The 14,914-nt window shown below is 36.9% G+C and overlaps 2 protein-coding genes, 1 long non-coding RNA gene and 2 pseudogenes across 3 annotated transcripts; 4 read left to right on the top strand and 1 right to left on the bottom strand.

Moving 5' to 3' along the window:
* Positions 1 to 1,880: 1,880 nt before the first annotated feature.
* On the top strand, positions 1,881 to 2,968 carry LOC120181041. The gene is made up of 3 exons (XR_005521725.1): positions 1,881 to 1,977; positions 2,048 to 2,075; positions 2,628 to 2,968. It is a non-coding gene; the product is annotated as an uncharacterized LOC120181041 (long non-coding RNA).
* Positions 2,969 to 5,454: 2,486 nt separating this feature from the next.
* LOC120181039 (rho GTPase-activating protein 5-like) lies at positions 5,455 to 8,370 on the top strand. The gene is made up of 5 exons (XM_039186276.1): positions 5,455 to 6,126; positions 6,687 to 6,807; positions 6,900 to 7,019; positions 7,276 to 7,506; positions 7,646 to 8,370. The coding sequence occupies exons 1-5, from the start codon at positions 5,630 to 5,632 to the stop codon at positions 8,228 to 8,230; spliced, it is 1,554 nt and encodes a 517-aa protein (XP_039042207.1). The 5' UTR covers positions 5,455 to 5,629; the 3' UTR covers positions 8,231 to 8,370.
* Positions 8,371 to 8,831: 461 nt separating this feature from the next.
* LOC120181020 lies at positions 8,832 to 11,148 on the top strand (annotated as a pseudogene).
* On the bottom strand, positions 11,052 to 13,041 carry LOC120181022 (annotated as a pseudogene).
* A 16-nt stretch (positions 13,042 to 13,057) lies between these two features.
* LOC120181021 (signal recognition particle 54 kDa protein, chloroplastic-like) lies at positions 13,058 to 14,302 on the top strand. The gene is made up of 5 exons (XM_039186267.1): positions 13,058 to 13,420; positions 13,527 to 13,659; positions 13,737 to 13,804; positions 13,904 to 14,004; positions 14,187 to 14,302. The coding sequence occupies exons 1-5, from the start codon at positions 13,247 to 13,249 to the stop codon at positions 14,206 to 14,208; spliced, it is 498 nt and encodes a 165-aa protein (XP_039042198.1). The 5' UTR covers positions 13,058 to 13,246; the 3' UTR covers positions 14,209 to 14,302.
* Positions 14,303 to 14,914: the final 612 nt, after the last annotated feature.

The following is a 14,914-nucleotide window of genomic DNA, read 5'->3' as shown; positions in this document are numbered from 1 at the left end:
CAAGAAAATTTAAGTTAAAGGATATAAGAAAGAATAAAGAAAATAGAGGATTAAATTGACGTTAATTAGATGTTGCAATGAGAAAAAAAATAAAAGTTAGGGGGCTAATTCGCAAAAATAAAATATAAAAAATGATTAAATTGAATAAATTACAAATTTGAGGGAAAAATTGCAGATGGTGACCAAAACGAATTATGCTTCAAATAAAGAGGACTGTAGAAAGGATTAAAAATCTCCTAATTACAACTTAGTCCTTTATAAATACCCCATTTAAACCCAAAATTCATTTCTAAATCATTTTAACAAACTCCCTCTCCTATCTTCAAATGCTCTCAATGCTTCCACCGGCCGAACATTCGGCCACTCACCGACGTAGTCCCGTCGTTGTTAACGCCGCTCCGACCACCACCATCGATGGAAAAAAAAACTAAACTCAACCAAAGTACTCTACCTAACCCCGTGAATATGAAACCAAAGTCCAATCACCCTAAAAAGACCCTAGTCAACGTAGATCTAAATTTTAGGTTCGGATTTTCACCTTTTTCGGCGAGCCTTTTCAACTTCCAGTGGTCGATTCCTTCCCGAGCGAGACTAACACTGCTTTATGTTTTTTTTGCTTACGTGAATGCTTTGCCTGGTTTCGATACTTTGTTGTCTGTTTTGGTTTTGTATCTTTTGCTGCTGGTTGCTTCTCATGGTATGTTTGTTGAGTTTTTGGCTCTTGTTTCTGTTTCTTGTTTACTTGGGTTGTATTAACAGTTTGGTTGCTCCGATCGTTGTTGTTTTTCCGTGTTCTTGGTGTGCTCATCGGAGGTATTTATGGCTCATTCGGGGGTCTGTTGTCGATTTTGAAAGGGTGTTCCCCTCATTTCCGATTTATTCGGCTTACCGTCGTTCATGTGGCCGAGAATCCCGGGATTGTGTAGTCCCAGTTTCTCGGTCGGCCGGTTCTCTTTGACTGGGACCTTGGTTGTGGTTGTTGCATGACCATTGGATTGGGTCAGATCCAACGGTCCAGATCATAATCATGTACCCCTTTAGGGTTTCACAACCCTTGATTTGCTTCAATCTTGGTTGTTCGTTCATGCCTTGATCGTGGCTCCTGTTTGCGCGACGTTGTAGCTTAACATAAAACCCTAATCGAGTTAGGGCTGGGTCAAGCCCCTTACCCGATTAGACTTCTGATGAACCCGAATTTGTACTCTTTTAGGCCTAAAAAATAAATAAATAAATAAATATAATGTAACTATAATAAAAACTATGTAAAATGTGTTTTCAAAAATCATTTTTTTAGAAAAATTACACTATATGTTTAAAAACTATATTATATACGTTTTCACAAATGTTTTCAAAATTATATTATATGTTTTCAAAAAATTTTTTAAAAACTATATATTATATGTTTCAAAAATGTTTTTAAACTATATATTATATATGTTTCGAAAAATATTTTTCAAAACTATATATATATATTTCAAAAAAGTATTTTCAAAAACTATATTATATATATTTCAAAAAATATTTTCAAAACTATATATATATATTTCAAGAAAAAAATTTTTAAAACTATAAACTCCAGACGAATGAGTGATTACATCTGTATTCATGACACAAAAGAGCTTCTGCAGTAAAATTGGTGCTCATATCCAAATAGATTATAAGAAATGGTCACATGTGTTTCTGTGGAAGATATAATCATACATCAACTATCGGTGTTTTTCAGTGCTATGATTCTTATTTCGAGTGCGAGAGGCCCGAGTTCGATTCCACTTTTCTTTTTTATCCATTTTAATTTTCCACCATACGTGGGCCGTTTCTCAATAAAGCTCAGGCCCTAATTAATTTTACATCCTACGCTTTATCTTCTCTTTTCCCCAAAACCCTCCTTTTTATTTTTTGGGTCCTCGCTGTTGCACTCCCCACAACACCAATCTTCCGTCACTATGAGCAGATCAGGGCAGCCTCCAGATCTCAAAAGTATCTTCTTTTGAATTCTTCTTCATTTTTCATATAATTTCTAATTTCTTTATCGGTACTGTTTTCTTAGAACAGGTACATGGATAAGAAGCTCCAAAGTAAGTTTCTTTTCTTCTTCTTTGCTCCTATTTCTATTTTCATGTAAGCCTAGTTTATATTCTCGTTGTTTCATGTTTCTAGTAGTAACTGCTTAAGCCTAAATTGGGTTAGTTTACTGCATAATCATTGATTACTCTTTAAGTTGAGATCAGTATTTGTATCTTGTAGCTGAAGGGTTCTAATTGCGGGTTGATATTCAATTTTAATTGTAAAGCCAATATCCCCGTTAATGTCTGCACCTAAAATGTGATTTACATCATTTTTTTGGGTCTGGCATTTAGGGTTCACAAGAATTGAGGGTTTCCCCCTTTTATATTCTCAACCTTTGTAGATTCTTATGGATGTTAATGATTATAACGCTGCATCTCCAAGAATCTATTGTGTGTCATGGTTGAATATTTGAAGAACTCAGTAGTTACATTCGATTGTAAATTAAGTGTGCATTCTTATAGTATTTGCTACTATGTCATTGCGGTTGGTAATACTTGGGTTGCTGCTGTTAATTGGTGTTGTAAGTTGCATCTTTTAAGCTGACAAATGTACGAAACCAGAGTGGCCGAAGGAGCAAAATCTGCCATCCTTTTATCCATGTACGAAACCAAAGTATAAAGATATGAAGTATGGCCGCCAAGTTAGATTCAAATTTGGAACAGTGGACCTTAGTCTCCCAAGATGTTCAAGGACGGAAAAGGAATATTAATACGGTAGAGTTTATACAACGGGCAGCTTAAAGTCTATTTTTACATGAAGCTCAACGAGTAGTCGTAGACAACAGCTCCTTAACTTTCACTTTGGTTTCTCCTTTAGGATGTTCTTGTAATTCTCGAAAAACGTACATACTTTGCATATGAACCTACTTAAATTCGAGTACTCGTAGAGTGTAATATTCTATTTTATTACTGATGGTCTTAATGGGCTCTTACGGAGATTTTAAAGATTCTATCATTATATTTAAATTTATGTATTGTGATACATAAAAAAATGAAGAATTAGAGGTAAGATCAAGAAATCACAATATGGATATAAAACGTTTCTCTGCTTTGCAGGGGAGACAGTTATAAGAGAAAAATAATGGGTTATATTTTATGAATAATATATGATCTACAGCTCATCTAACAGGCAACAGCTCCTAAATGGAATAAGCATTTGCCTTGTATCGCCAAATGGCAAAATTTGATGTGGAAAGAGGTATGCACATGTTTGGTGGCAATTTTTAAAGATTTTGAGGATACAATGGCAGCTTAATTCACTTGGACATTACTTTTCCTCCTTTCGTTTCTCATTCTTGGCATTTGTTTAACTCATTAATTGTATTGTTAATGAGAATATAGTTGACTAATCCATAGAAGCAAATGCTTTGGTAAGACAATGGAGATCATCATTAATCTCTTGTATTTATCTGTTCCTTTTTCCTATCTAATACTTACAAATATGAGGATGATTAGAGAATACTCTATGGATTTTCTTAAAAACATCTTCACCAAACCTTTGCTTCTTTATCATTTATCTAGGGGAACCTTGGCACGCAACATACAAACAAGCAATTCTTCTTATAGCAAATGAAGTTGAACAGTACATATCAAAGGCTTAAACTAAAAAAAAAAATCTTTCAATTATATATATATATATTGCTTTAAGCCCCTAAACTATCTTTTGATCAAAATAAATCCTTAAATTATATCTTTTTTTGCTTTAAGTACCTGAATTAGTTTTTAGTCAGAACAAATATCTACTTTTGTGCCCATGTCAATATGTTATTGGCCGAAAAAAATTATAACTGAAAAAATAGTAGGATATAAAGTAATTACATATAATAATTTAAAGACTTATTTTGACAAAAAATAATAATTTAAGAACTTAAAATAAAACGAGTATAATTTTCTTTTTACTTGAAGCAACAACAACAACAAAACCTATTCCCATATGCAATGGGGTAAGGGGAGGTAGGTTAATAGACTGCCCCCAATACCAGGTTGAGAGCAGCTTCCGTGGAAGACCTCCGGCAGTTAAAAAAAATTAAAAGTAAAGATAGAAATGGCATGCATGTATAAATAAATAAATAAATAAATAGTTGAACAGTCTTCATATGCAGTCTACATATGTGCGTCTGAAATGTGAAGTAATCACTGTATAAAAATCTCTGCATATAGACAGAAACGTAAGACCCGACTAATATTTAAAAAGAGCAAAACTTGAAGTAAAGGATACACAAAATTCAACGATAGCAAGCAACGAGAAGGAATAAAGTCAAATGTGTTAAAACCTAAACTAAAGCAACACTACTCCGCTACCGTAGTTCTAAGCCTTCATAAATTCCAATGACAGAAACGTATAAAAAGAAGAAGTCATGGAAATTACTACAAATACATAAAAAGAAGACAGAGATGATATACCCTATGGATGTGATATGTACTACTCAGTTACCCTGATCTTAAGTCTTCATACTTTCCTATCAGAGGTCATGTCCTCAGTAAGGGTTAAATCCTTTAAATCAAATCTCAAGCAGTCTTCCCACTTCCGCCTTGGTCGTCCTCTCATTCTGGCACGTCGACTGTAATCGACTCCACCCTCCTGACCGCATCCGATGGTTGTCGCCTAAGGACATGTCCAAACCACCGTAGTCTTCCCTCTCTCAATTTTTCGGTATAGGCACCACCCCCAAGGACATCCTAATAGCAGAGTTTGGTGTCATGTCCCACAGAGTCCTACCACATGCCCATCGAAACATTCTCATTTCTACGGCCTCTATCCTCCTTACGTGATCCTTCTTGATTGCCCAACATTCTGATCCATACAGTAACGCTGGTCTTATTGCCATTCTATAAAATTTTTCCTTAAGTTTTAGAGGCACCTTCTTATTAAACAAAACTCTGATAACAGCCTTTCACTTTAGCCCCACCTTTATAAGGTAAACCAAAAAAAAGCAAAGTGAAAGGGGACAAATTGTAGGGTTTTGAGCCTCTTGGATATATTTCCTAGGAAGCTGGTGGGGATCCACATGATCTTGTAAAACTAAGATTATGACAATTTTTTTCATGTAAAATCTTGTTGGGATTCGAAACCATAAAATCAAACCATCAGATGATCTAAGATGATATAATGCAAAGTTAATAGTTAAAATTTGATTTAACTAATGGTTTTCACAGTATTCGATCTCATAAATATAGAAGATTATTAAAAATTATGGAATTGGAGGGCTTAAAACTAAAGTCTGCATGTCTTTATCATATCATATGCTTTAATGCCAAACATAACCATGTGTCAAGCTGATAAAAGAACTCCTCATTAAATGCTTAAATGGCAACACTTGATTGGCTGAGGAAGAAACAAGAGGATAATCCACTGTAGACAAGCAACCTCAATTTTGTTAACGGATGATGGGATTTTTGGGAGGGTAAATGAAGAACATCTTCGTCTCCTCCACCACCACCACCACCCACTTCTCTCTCCCTTTCCTAAATTTCCAATCTTTACACTTTGCTTCTTCACTCCTCAAAGCCTAAGCCAGCCAAGATGATTGTGTAACAAAGGGAAAGAAACCCTAAAAAGAGTGATGATAGTTGCTTCCTACCATCCAAATCTTTGCTTTAATCCAACTCTATATAGACGCCAAAGAAAACCCTTTTTTTTGTTCCTTGGCTCTAAATTTGTTGACCCCAATAAAGGGTGGGAAAAGAGCATTATGACGGAAGTACTCCAATCATCCCCATCTCACTTCCCTTCATTTTCAAGCTCTAATGTAAGCACTGTGGGGAATATAATAGCCCAAGGGAGTGATCAAGAAGAAGAAGAGAATAGGCAAGAGGGAGAGAGGAAGGAAAGGGAAAGAGAAGGGGATCAGCTGTCTTTGTTAACGCTTTTCTTGGCTGCATTTAGGAAGTCTTTGATTGGGTGTAGCCTTTCTGGAAGTAAAGAGATTTGTTCAATGGAAATCGGGTTGCCTACGAATTTCAGGCATGTTGCTCATGTAACTTTTGATAGGTTCCATGGATTCCTTGGCTTGCCGGTTGAATTTGAGCCTGAGGTACCCAGAAGAGCCCCCAGTGCCAGGCAAGTTTATTTATGCAGATTCTTTATTTGTTTCTTTCTTGAAATTTATCATTGAAATTCAAATATGGGATATCTTTCATGGTTGTCAAAGGATTAGTGTTTTTATGACAGGAATACTAGGAAAAGGTTTATTATTTTTCCCTTTCTTTAAACTAAAGTTGTAAAAATCAACCCATTTTAGGAGCTTCAGACGATGATAAGTTTCTTTGAGCTAGAACTGGACAATTGCTTCAATTTGATGCAAATTTCTTCCCCAAAAGTTCAAGTCTTTCTCTTCATTGTATTCTTTTTAGCTTGCTGATGGTTTCTAAACCTTTTTCTTATATCATTTTGATGAATAAAAAACCTTACATGCAATATATCTATTCTACGTTTGTTTCATTGTGTGTGGTTCTCAGATCAAAGATCAAACTTTAAATTCTATAGTTGAATTCGATTGATTTCATTGAATGTGTGGAAATAAAAATGACCATCTTTTTTCTGTGACCATAGAATTTGTAAGGTCTTTATCATATCTGTGCCAGTTTTATTTCATTGACTAAGGTTCTCTTCTTGTGCAGCGCGAGTGTGTTTGGAGTTTCGACTGAATCTATGCAGCTTTCACCCGACTCTAGAGGGAATAGTGTGCCAACGATACTACTCCTGATGCAAAGTCATTTATATGCCCGAGGAGGCCTCCAGGTATATGACCATCGATCTTTTCTCTACTGTGGTCTATGACTATATAATTGCTTGAAGTATCCGGTTTTGTAGTTAACTTCTTATATATATAGGCAGAAGGAATTTTCAGAATTAATGCTGAGAACAGTCAGGAGGAGTATGTTAGGGAACAACTAAATAGGGGAGTTATACCAGATGGGATAGATGTACATTGCTTGGCTGGTCTTATAAAGGTATTTTCTTTGCTCTTTAATAGCCTTGGGTGTATTCAAGTATTTTGAACATGTTTATATCGTGTTCATAGGTGTCTCTACTTGTATTTTATCAGGCTTATTTTATTGACGTAATTAAAATATCGAGAATGAACCAAACTATTGAAAGAACTGATTCACGGGCTCAAAATGCTGCCAAGCTATCTGCAAATAATGTTGAGAACTTCCCCTGTTGAATGGATTTTTCAATTCAGTTGTGGTGTTTATGGTTTTGCAGGCTTGGTTTAGGGAACTTCCTAGTGGCGTTTTGGATTCTCTTCCTCCCGAGGAGGTAATGGAAGCCCAGTCAGAAGAAGAGTGTGCTCGGCTTGTAAGGCTCCTTCCTCCAACCGAAGCTGCTCTACTGGATTGGGCAATAAATTTAATGGCTGATGTTGTGCAAGTGGAACATTTGAACAAGATGAATGCACGTAATGTCGCGATGGTGTTTGCTCCGAACATGACTCAAGTGAGTAAATATCTTTCGGTAGTTCTAATTTAAATACACATTTTGAACTTGAACTTCATGCAAATTATCAGTTACTGAGTTTTGAGCCAGTTCGACACTGCTTGTCACAATGGATATTCACTACTGCTGTTTATTGCAGATGTCAGATCCTTTAACTGCATTGATGCATGCAGTCCAGGTGATGAATCTTCTGAAGACACTTATTATTAGAACACTTAAAGAAAGAGAAGATTCCATGATAGACTCTAATCCCGATTCTCGCTCAGAGCCGTCTGATAAGAATGGACAGCAGAGCTTTTCGCAATTACTCGAAGATGCCAATGAGGAGGTGAAAAACGAAAGTGAAGGAGAGAAAGCTTTTGTTGCTGAAGAACCTTCGGTAGAGAGCCCCCCTCACTCTGCTAAAGAGAATTTGACCACCGAAAGTAGCTCTCAAGGTTTCCTGACTACAATCGATAACACTTGTGGTGGAAACCGATCTACACTCGATAAGTGCTCTTGCACGTTAGTGTCTCAAGTGAATTCTTTAGCGAATGGACTCGAAAAAGGCGGTATCGGAAAGAACAGAGTTGATCAATCAAGTGCTTCGAGTCGAAAGAAGGGAACGAAAAAGGGAAATGAAGAATCAATGGAGAATGCAGGAGGAGGTGCTAGGAAGAATAAAGGAACAAGGATTGCTGGGCTGATAAATATGAGAGCCGAGCTTTTCGAAGCTTGGAGATGAATGAATGCTAACATTGTGTAGCCATGGGTGGCAAAATGCCAACTGCTAGTAACTTGTGTTCTGGTTTCTTTTTGTTCTTTCTCTTGGAAATATTGTGTATGAATTTATGCCTGATTTTGAGTGCAGTTTTTTTTCCCTTCTATTGTTCATCAAACTTATTGTTACTGTGCTGAAGTTAATAACATCTTTTCAACTAATTTTCACTTATTTAAAATAAAAAAAGGGAACCTTAAATTCAAATTCAAATACATATTTGAGAAAAAAAGGACTTAGACACTAGATTGATTTTTTTTTTTGCATAGAAAGACATTAAATTTAAAAAGGACTTTAGATAATCTTAATTTAAAAATAAAAATTCAATTATTATTTTAAATTTTTTAAAAAATCAATAGCTAAATTATGCATTGAAGTCAATTTAAATGTCAACTGTCAAGGGACAATAACAGGTACATTATTCCTATTGAATTTTATTCATGTCTTAAAAACATAAACAACAGTAAGCCCAAAAGAGGAAGATCTGGTCCAGCCCACCTGTTCTTCATTAACAATAACGCCAGCCTTTCAATTTCAATGCAAAAAACCCAAAACATGATTTAATTCTAAAGAGTTGTAAATTCTGATTCATTTTTGGTGTTTGGAAGAGCGTTGGAGATGAATATACGATGCTTTCAGCGGAATTTCTCTGCCGCTTTGCCTCCTCTGGTTCCCTTGCAGCTTCCGTCTCCTATGTAATGATTTCTTCCCTTGTAGCTAATTCGTTGATTCCCATTTACAACTTATGGTGTATATATGAACTCAATTAAAATGCCCTTTTGGGTGATAATCCGTGGGTGCTATATGGTTTTTGTGCTAAAGTTGTATTTTTTTTTTGTTTCAAGGGAAACCCATCTTTGGTACATATTACCAGATGAGGTGAAGAGTTGGGGTCTTTTGAATCAGTACTCTGAACTCTTATCCCCGTGTGAAAGCGAGAGTGTTAACCGAATGCGTGGAGACCAGCTAAAGAAAAGAGCTCTTCTTGCTCGAGCCTTGGTTCGCACTACCATTGCCAGATGTAGGTTTTCTTATTTTTCCATTTTCTTCTTCTTCTTAGGCTGTTTTATGAAGTGGTGAAAGGCAATCAATATATCTGATGATATTTTTATCCATATCTGGGTTCGTGCCTGCATTGTCAATGGTTAAGAAAATTCTAAACAAATACTACTACGTCTTAAATCACCCTAGACTATTAAAAGAAAGTAATCATTTTTGTTCAATATATTGCTGATGTATAATCCTAATACTTGATCTGATTTTCCCTTCGACATGTGGAGTTTCAAGCTATTACTTACAGTTCCTGTCTAGGTTCACACTTTCAAACAAAAGCTATAGTCTTGTCATTATTTTCCAAGTATTATGTGTATTTTGTTTCAGTGGTTTACCACCAATTGCTAATTAACAATACAATGTGAAGATTTCTATCTGCAAAGAACGTTTTCGGATAGCATTTCTTAGCGACTCAAGATTTTTTTATTGTCATATGCTTTGCATGGACCGCTTACATAGTTTTTGTATTGCTAGATCAGACAAATTGTCAAATGAATCCCAGATGTTTGAAATTTAGGAAGAATTTGTACGGGAAGCCTGAGGTAAGATCCATCTTAGATTTGCAGTATTTTTTTGTTCAAGGACATTGGCTTAATATCTGTTGAATTCATATTTTCGAATATCTTTTTATGGTCTTGCTTATCTTGTTCTTTGTTCCCTATTTAAATAGGTGGAGTGGCGAAACGAGGACAATTTCAGCCCACTGCCGTTGCATTTTAATCTATCACACACATCTACTATGATTGCTTGTGGTGTCACTGTAAATGTGCCAGTAAGTCCTATATGTTGTTTAATTGTTGTTGTGAGATTTCACATGCATCTGCTTACAACAATAGGTATGTTGGGTTTTTTGTTTTGAATTTCTATTGCCATGCATGCTTAAACTCGGTGTTGTTTGCTTTCTGTAATCGTAGATTGGCATTGATATTGAAGAGAAGCAACGAAGGACAAAGAACAATTTAATAGCCTTTGCTCAACGCTATTTTTCGGCTTACGAAGTGAAAGTTTTAACTGCTATATCTGACCCTGAAGTTCAGCGTCAGGAGTTTATCAAATTATGGACTCTCAAAGTAATCAAGATACCGATACTAATTTCCGTCTTGAAGCATGACATATGTGACATGTTTTCATTTTTTCCTAATTGTTTTGCAATCTGATTCTTATTTCCAGGAGGCATATGTAAAGCATTGGGAAAAGGCTTTTCGGCGGTACCTTTCAAGACCTTCACTATTCGATTTAGGGAGGCAACTTTGCGGAACTTTCATCCTCCTGGAAGTTCAGTTTCTGAGGTTTGTACAATTTGGTATATATGGAATATGAATAGAGAAATGACATCGTTGAATATGTATGACTGAATTGTATCGGAACTTTTTGATTAACACTGGTTACGTTGACAGGCGTCTGATATAATTGTTGAATCATCCGATGACCCCAGGAATCCTACAAACAATTGGCAATTCACACTCCTGGAAGTGGCTGGTTCTCACTATGGCGCCATTTGTATCGAAAAGGATATAACTGCTGGAGGTAAGATTCTGATAATCGGTGTAATAGTTGTGGAATACATGTTTGCTAAAACATCAACAATTTGTTTGTGTGAAGCAAATGCACCAATGAAACTGACCGTGTGGAAAACCATTCCTTTTGTTGAAGATGTTTGTGTCTCCGGAACCGACGCAGTCGTAGACCTAGGTCGCATAATCGAGCAATAGCAGCAATGCACTGGAATGGCAAAAACTAATGTAACATTATAAAATCCGACGACGTTGTAATCTGTATTATTCTCAACTACTGTTTTGAGACTTCGAGTATAAGAAATCAATGTATGAACATATACTATCTCTGAAGTGGTGGAAACGGGTTGCATCTCTAACAAGTTGACGATCCACAAACTTACTGACGCCCTTGAGAAATAAATGGCAATCCTCAAAACTTACTGACGCCCTTGAGAAATAAATGGCAATCCTCACATATCCTTAGGTTCTTTATCACAACAATCTCTGTCCCTGGCTCCGAGTTCAACAATCCAAACACAATTGCCAACTTTTCACTATGAACACCCATCCCGAGTAAATGTTCTTTGTTCCTCCTTTCTTCATTGCCTTTGCAGTCATCAAGTTTCTTTACCAAACTTTCCAGCTTATCTACCATTCTATATATCTCCTCTTTTTGGGGGTGACTTTTGTCTCCGGCTAAGAAAAGGTGAACTCTCCCTTTATATTCGAGATAGCTAAAACCCGGATCCTTTTTGAGCTTTTGATCTCTCATCATTACTCTAAAACCTTCAATACTCCCTCCAAATTCTCGGCTTCTGAATAAATATTGGATAGCAGAACATAATAACCGATATTCATGGGCTCAAACTTGATAACTTGTTCGAAAGCCAGCTCTGCTATCTCTACATTTCGGTGAATTTTGCAGGCACCCAAAAGGGCTCCCCATACTGCTCCATCTGGTTTTACCTGCATTGATTTGATGAGCTCCAAAGCTTCATTCAGGCGACCAGCCCTACCTAGAAGATTCAACATACAAGAATAATTCTCTGGACCTGGCTGCAAACGATGCTTCTTCTTCATCTCGGCAAAATAATCCAAGCCTTTTTCGGTCAACCCGCATTACTACATGCACATAAAACACTCACAAATTTAGCACCATTAGGTCGAATACCACTCTTAATCATCTCATCGAATAACTCGACCGCAATCTCTCCATATCCATGTATTCCATATCCACCTATAATCGCTGTCCATGAAACCAAAGTTTTCACGGGCATGCCATCGAAAGTGGCTCGAACTTTAACCAAATTACCACACCTAGCATACATATTAATCAGTGCATTGTTTAAAAATGGATTAAGACGGAGTCCACTAGACTCGATTCGCTGTTCAACGTCACGGCCAACACTAATAGCACCGAGGTGTGCACAAGATGATAAAACCCCAACAAAAGTAACCCCATCCGGACGAACTCGGCACCTTCCATTTTCTTATAGAGTTCCAAAACATTAGCTGCGAGCCCATTCTGTGCGTACCCTGAAATCATAGCATTCCAAGTAATCAAACCCTTCTTGGGCATTTCATCAAACAAATTCCTTGCCAACTCAATGGCTCCACATTTCACGTACATTGTAAGTATACAATTAGCAACAGAGAAATCAAGATTCAACCCCAATTTCACACAACAACAATGAAAAGACATCCTTAAACTTATGTACCCGGGTTCCGAAAGCACCGGAATCAAACCCAACATTGTAACTAAATTAACAGGAAGACCCATTTCCATCATTCTACAGAACAAAGCAATAACATAGGAAACCCGAGAATTTAACGCGTACCCGGAAATCAAAGCGTTGTAGCAAACCGTTAGTTGATTCGATATCGGGTTTTCATCGAACACCTTGCGGGCGTTTACGAGGGAATTGAATTTGCAGTACATTGAGATGAGAGAAGTGATAACAAAGGGTTCCGGGGAGCATCCGGACTTGATGACCTGGCAGTGGAGTTGTTGGCCGGAGAAAGGAAGGTGAAGGGAAGCGGAGGGTTTGAGAGCGAAAGGGAAAGAGAAGGCGTTTGGAGTGGAGCCGCAACGCATCATTTGGCGGTAGAGAGTCAGAGCTTGAAGGTATTGGCATTGCTTTGCCAACTCTCTTAACTGAGTGTTCCATGGAATCCAAGTCATAGGAAGCAAAAAAGAAAGAAAAAAGGAGGAGGAAACGGCGGCGAATGCCGTTTTTACCTTTTTTTTCAGTTGGGGGAGAGAAGAAAGAGTAGTAGTAAAACCCTGCGTGGAGAGTGATGGACACGTAATGCTGTACGATTGGATTTAAACTGGGGCGTAAAATAGAAAAGGTAAACCGCGTGGCAGGGAATTCAAGAAGAAGACAATGGATTATATCTAATCAGAAAGAAGTGAAAAAAAAAAGGAGCGGCGATGGAAGCCATGCAACTTTCGACCGTCGCTGCCGGCAAATTCTCGGTGACTTCGGGTTCCTTTCCAGCCAAACGGTGCTTCTACAACAGTCCGAGAAACTCAACTGAACTTGGGAGTTCATGGAGTACATGTCCCAGCAATTACGCTTCCCTTTCTTGCAGGAATTACTTCTCTGTAAGAAAAAGGAAGTCGACAGTTTTAAAGCAAGAAATAACCTCCCTTTCGCTTTTTCAATTTCTAAAACTTTTTTTTTTCTTTCTCTTTTTGGGTTGGATGGCAGAGAGAGATATGGGGGTGGGTAAATTCCAAGACGGTTACTTTAAGGAGAGAAATGCGAGGTGTTGTGAGAGCTGAAATGTTTGGTCAGCTGACGAGTGGCCTCGAAGCTGCTTGGACCAAACTTAAAGGAGAAGGTTTGCCACTCCGAAGCTAGAGCATAAAAGAGAAGTGTTTTAATCATTAAAAAAGATTTATTTTTATTGTGTTTCAGTGGTTTTGACGAAGGATAATATTGTGGAGCCAATGCGTGACATTAGGAGAGCCCTTTTGGAAGCAGATGTAAGTGACTGAGTTGTGTTCTGGAAAATTCTTGGGGGTTTTCCTCAATTCACTTTGTAGTTCACGTATTAATAACACGTTTTTAGTGTCTTTTCATAGGCGAGTCTTCCTGTTGTTAGACGGTTTGTCCAAGCTGTAAGTGACCAGGCTGTTGGAGTTGGTCTTATTCGAGGGGTGAAGCCGGATAACAATTGGTTAAGGTATGATCATTCTATCAACAAAACGAACTTTGCTTAGGAATTCTCTAAGGAAGGCTTTTATGAATTCGCTTAACATGTTTGGTTCAGCAGGATCTTGCATTCATTCTTGTTAAAAAAAAGAACAGTCTTATTGTCTCTGATTTTTTATTTATACAAACCACATATGTCTTCCTTGGTTGTAGATTGTACACGATGAGTTGGTGAAATTGATTGGAGGAGAGGTTTCTGAACTGGTGTTCTCAAATCTGGCCCCGCTGTTATATTATTGGCTGGTCTGCAGGGAGTTGGGAAGACAACCGTTTGTGCGAAGTTACCTAATTATCATAAGAAACAGGTTCCGTTTCACGTATAAATAATTTTAGCAGTTTTCGTTAAGCCTCAATTTACAATGGAGCGTAATGTTGACTACAGGGTAAGCGTTGCATGCTTATTGCTGGAGATGCGTATAGACCTACTGCTATAGACCAACTTGTTATTCTGGGTGAACTGTTATAGGACTTAATCGTCAATAAAATGTCTTATAGTTATGAATAATGGATCTATTGGGATTAAATCTCAACTAAAATTTTCACCCATTAAATTTATGATTAGTGATTTAGGAATATATATATTTAGGGGTTTATGTATTCAAGGGTTTAGGATGACGATAAAGACGATAATTGATTAGTTGGTGGGACGATAGAGACGATTGAAATTAGAGATTTCAGGATTTTAAGATTTTTTTTATTTTTTTAAAGAAATTTGGGTTTTTTTTTATAATTTTTATCTCTTTTTAAAAATTAAAATTTCAAAAAATTTATATATAAACACGACACATGTCATTCAACAAACTTTTTTAATGGCTGTTACGGTTGGAACACTTAAAATGATAACTTTTGTAACATTAAACAATTATATTGACAAAAAAAAG

The sequence above is a fragment of the Hibiscus syriacus genome, unplaced genomic scaffold, assembly GCF_006381635.1.
Source record: "Hibiscus syriacus cultivar Baekdansim isolate YM2019G1 unplaced genomic scaffold, ASM638163v2 tig00112507_pilon, whole genome shotgun sequence".
Classification (NCBI taxonomy): domain Eukaryota; kingdom Viridiplantae; phylum Streptophyta; class Magnoliopsida; order Malvales; family Malvaceae; genus Hibiscus; species Hibiscus syriacus.
The sequence above is the reverse complement of the archived record's forward strand: the minus strand, read 5'-3'. Positions and strand labels throughout refer to the sequence as shown.

Bases quoted from the DNA above. Each gene is read 5' to 3' on its own strand.
- LOC120181039 (XM_039186276.1), top strand. From the start codon at position 5,630: ATGATAGTTGCTTCCTACCATCCAAATCTTTGCTTTAATCCAACTCTA. The intron at 7,020-7,275 runs GTATTTTCTTTG...ATGGTTTTGCAG, and splicing joins GCTTGGCTGGTCTTATAAAG to GCTTGGTTTAGGGAACTTCC. The intron at 7,507-7,645 runs GTGAGTAAATAT...TGTTTATTGCAG, and splicing joins TTGCTCCGAACATGACTCAA to ATGTCAGATCCTTTAACTGC.
- LOC120181021 (XM_039186267.1), top strand. From the start codon at position 13,247: ATGGAAGCCATGCAACTTTCGACCGTCGCTGCCGGCAAATTCTCGGTG. The intron at 13,421-13,526 runs GTAAGAAAAAGG...GTTGGATGGCAG, and splicing joins CTTGCAGGAATTACTTCTCT to AGAGAGATATGGGGGTGGGT. The intron at 13,805-13,903 runs GTAAGTGACTGA...GTCTTTTCATAG, and splicing joins GAGCCCTTTTGGAAGCAGAT to GCGAGTCTTCCTGTTGTTAG.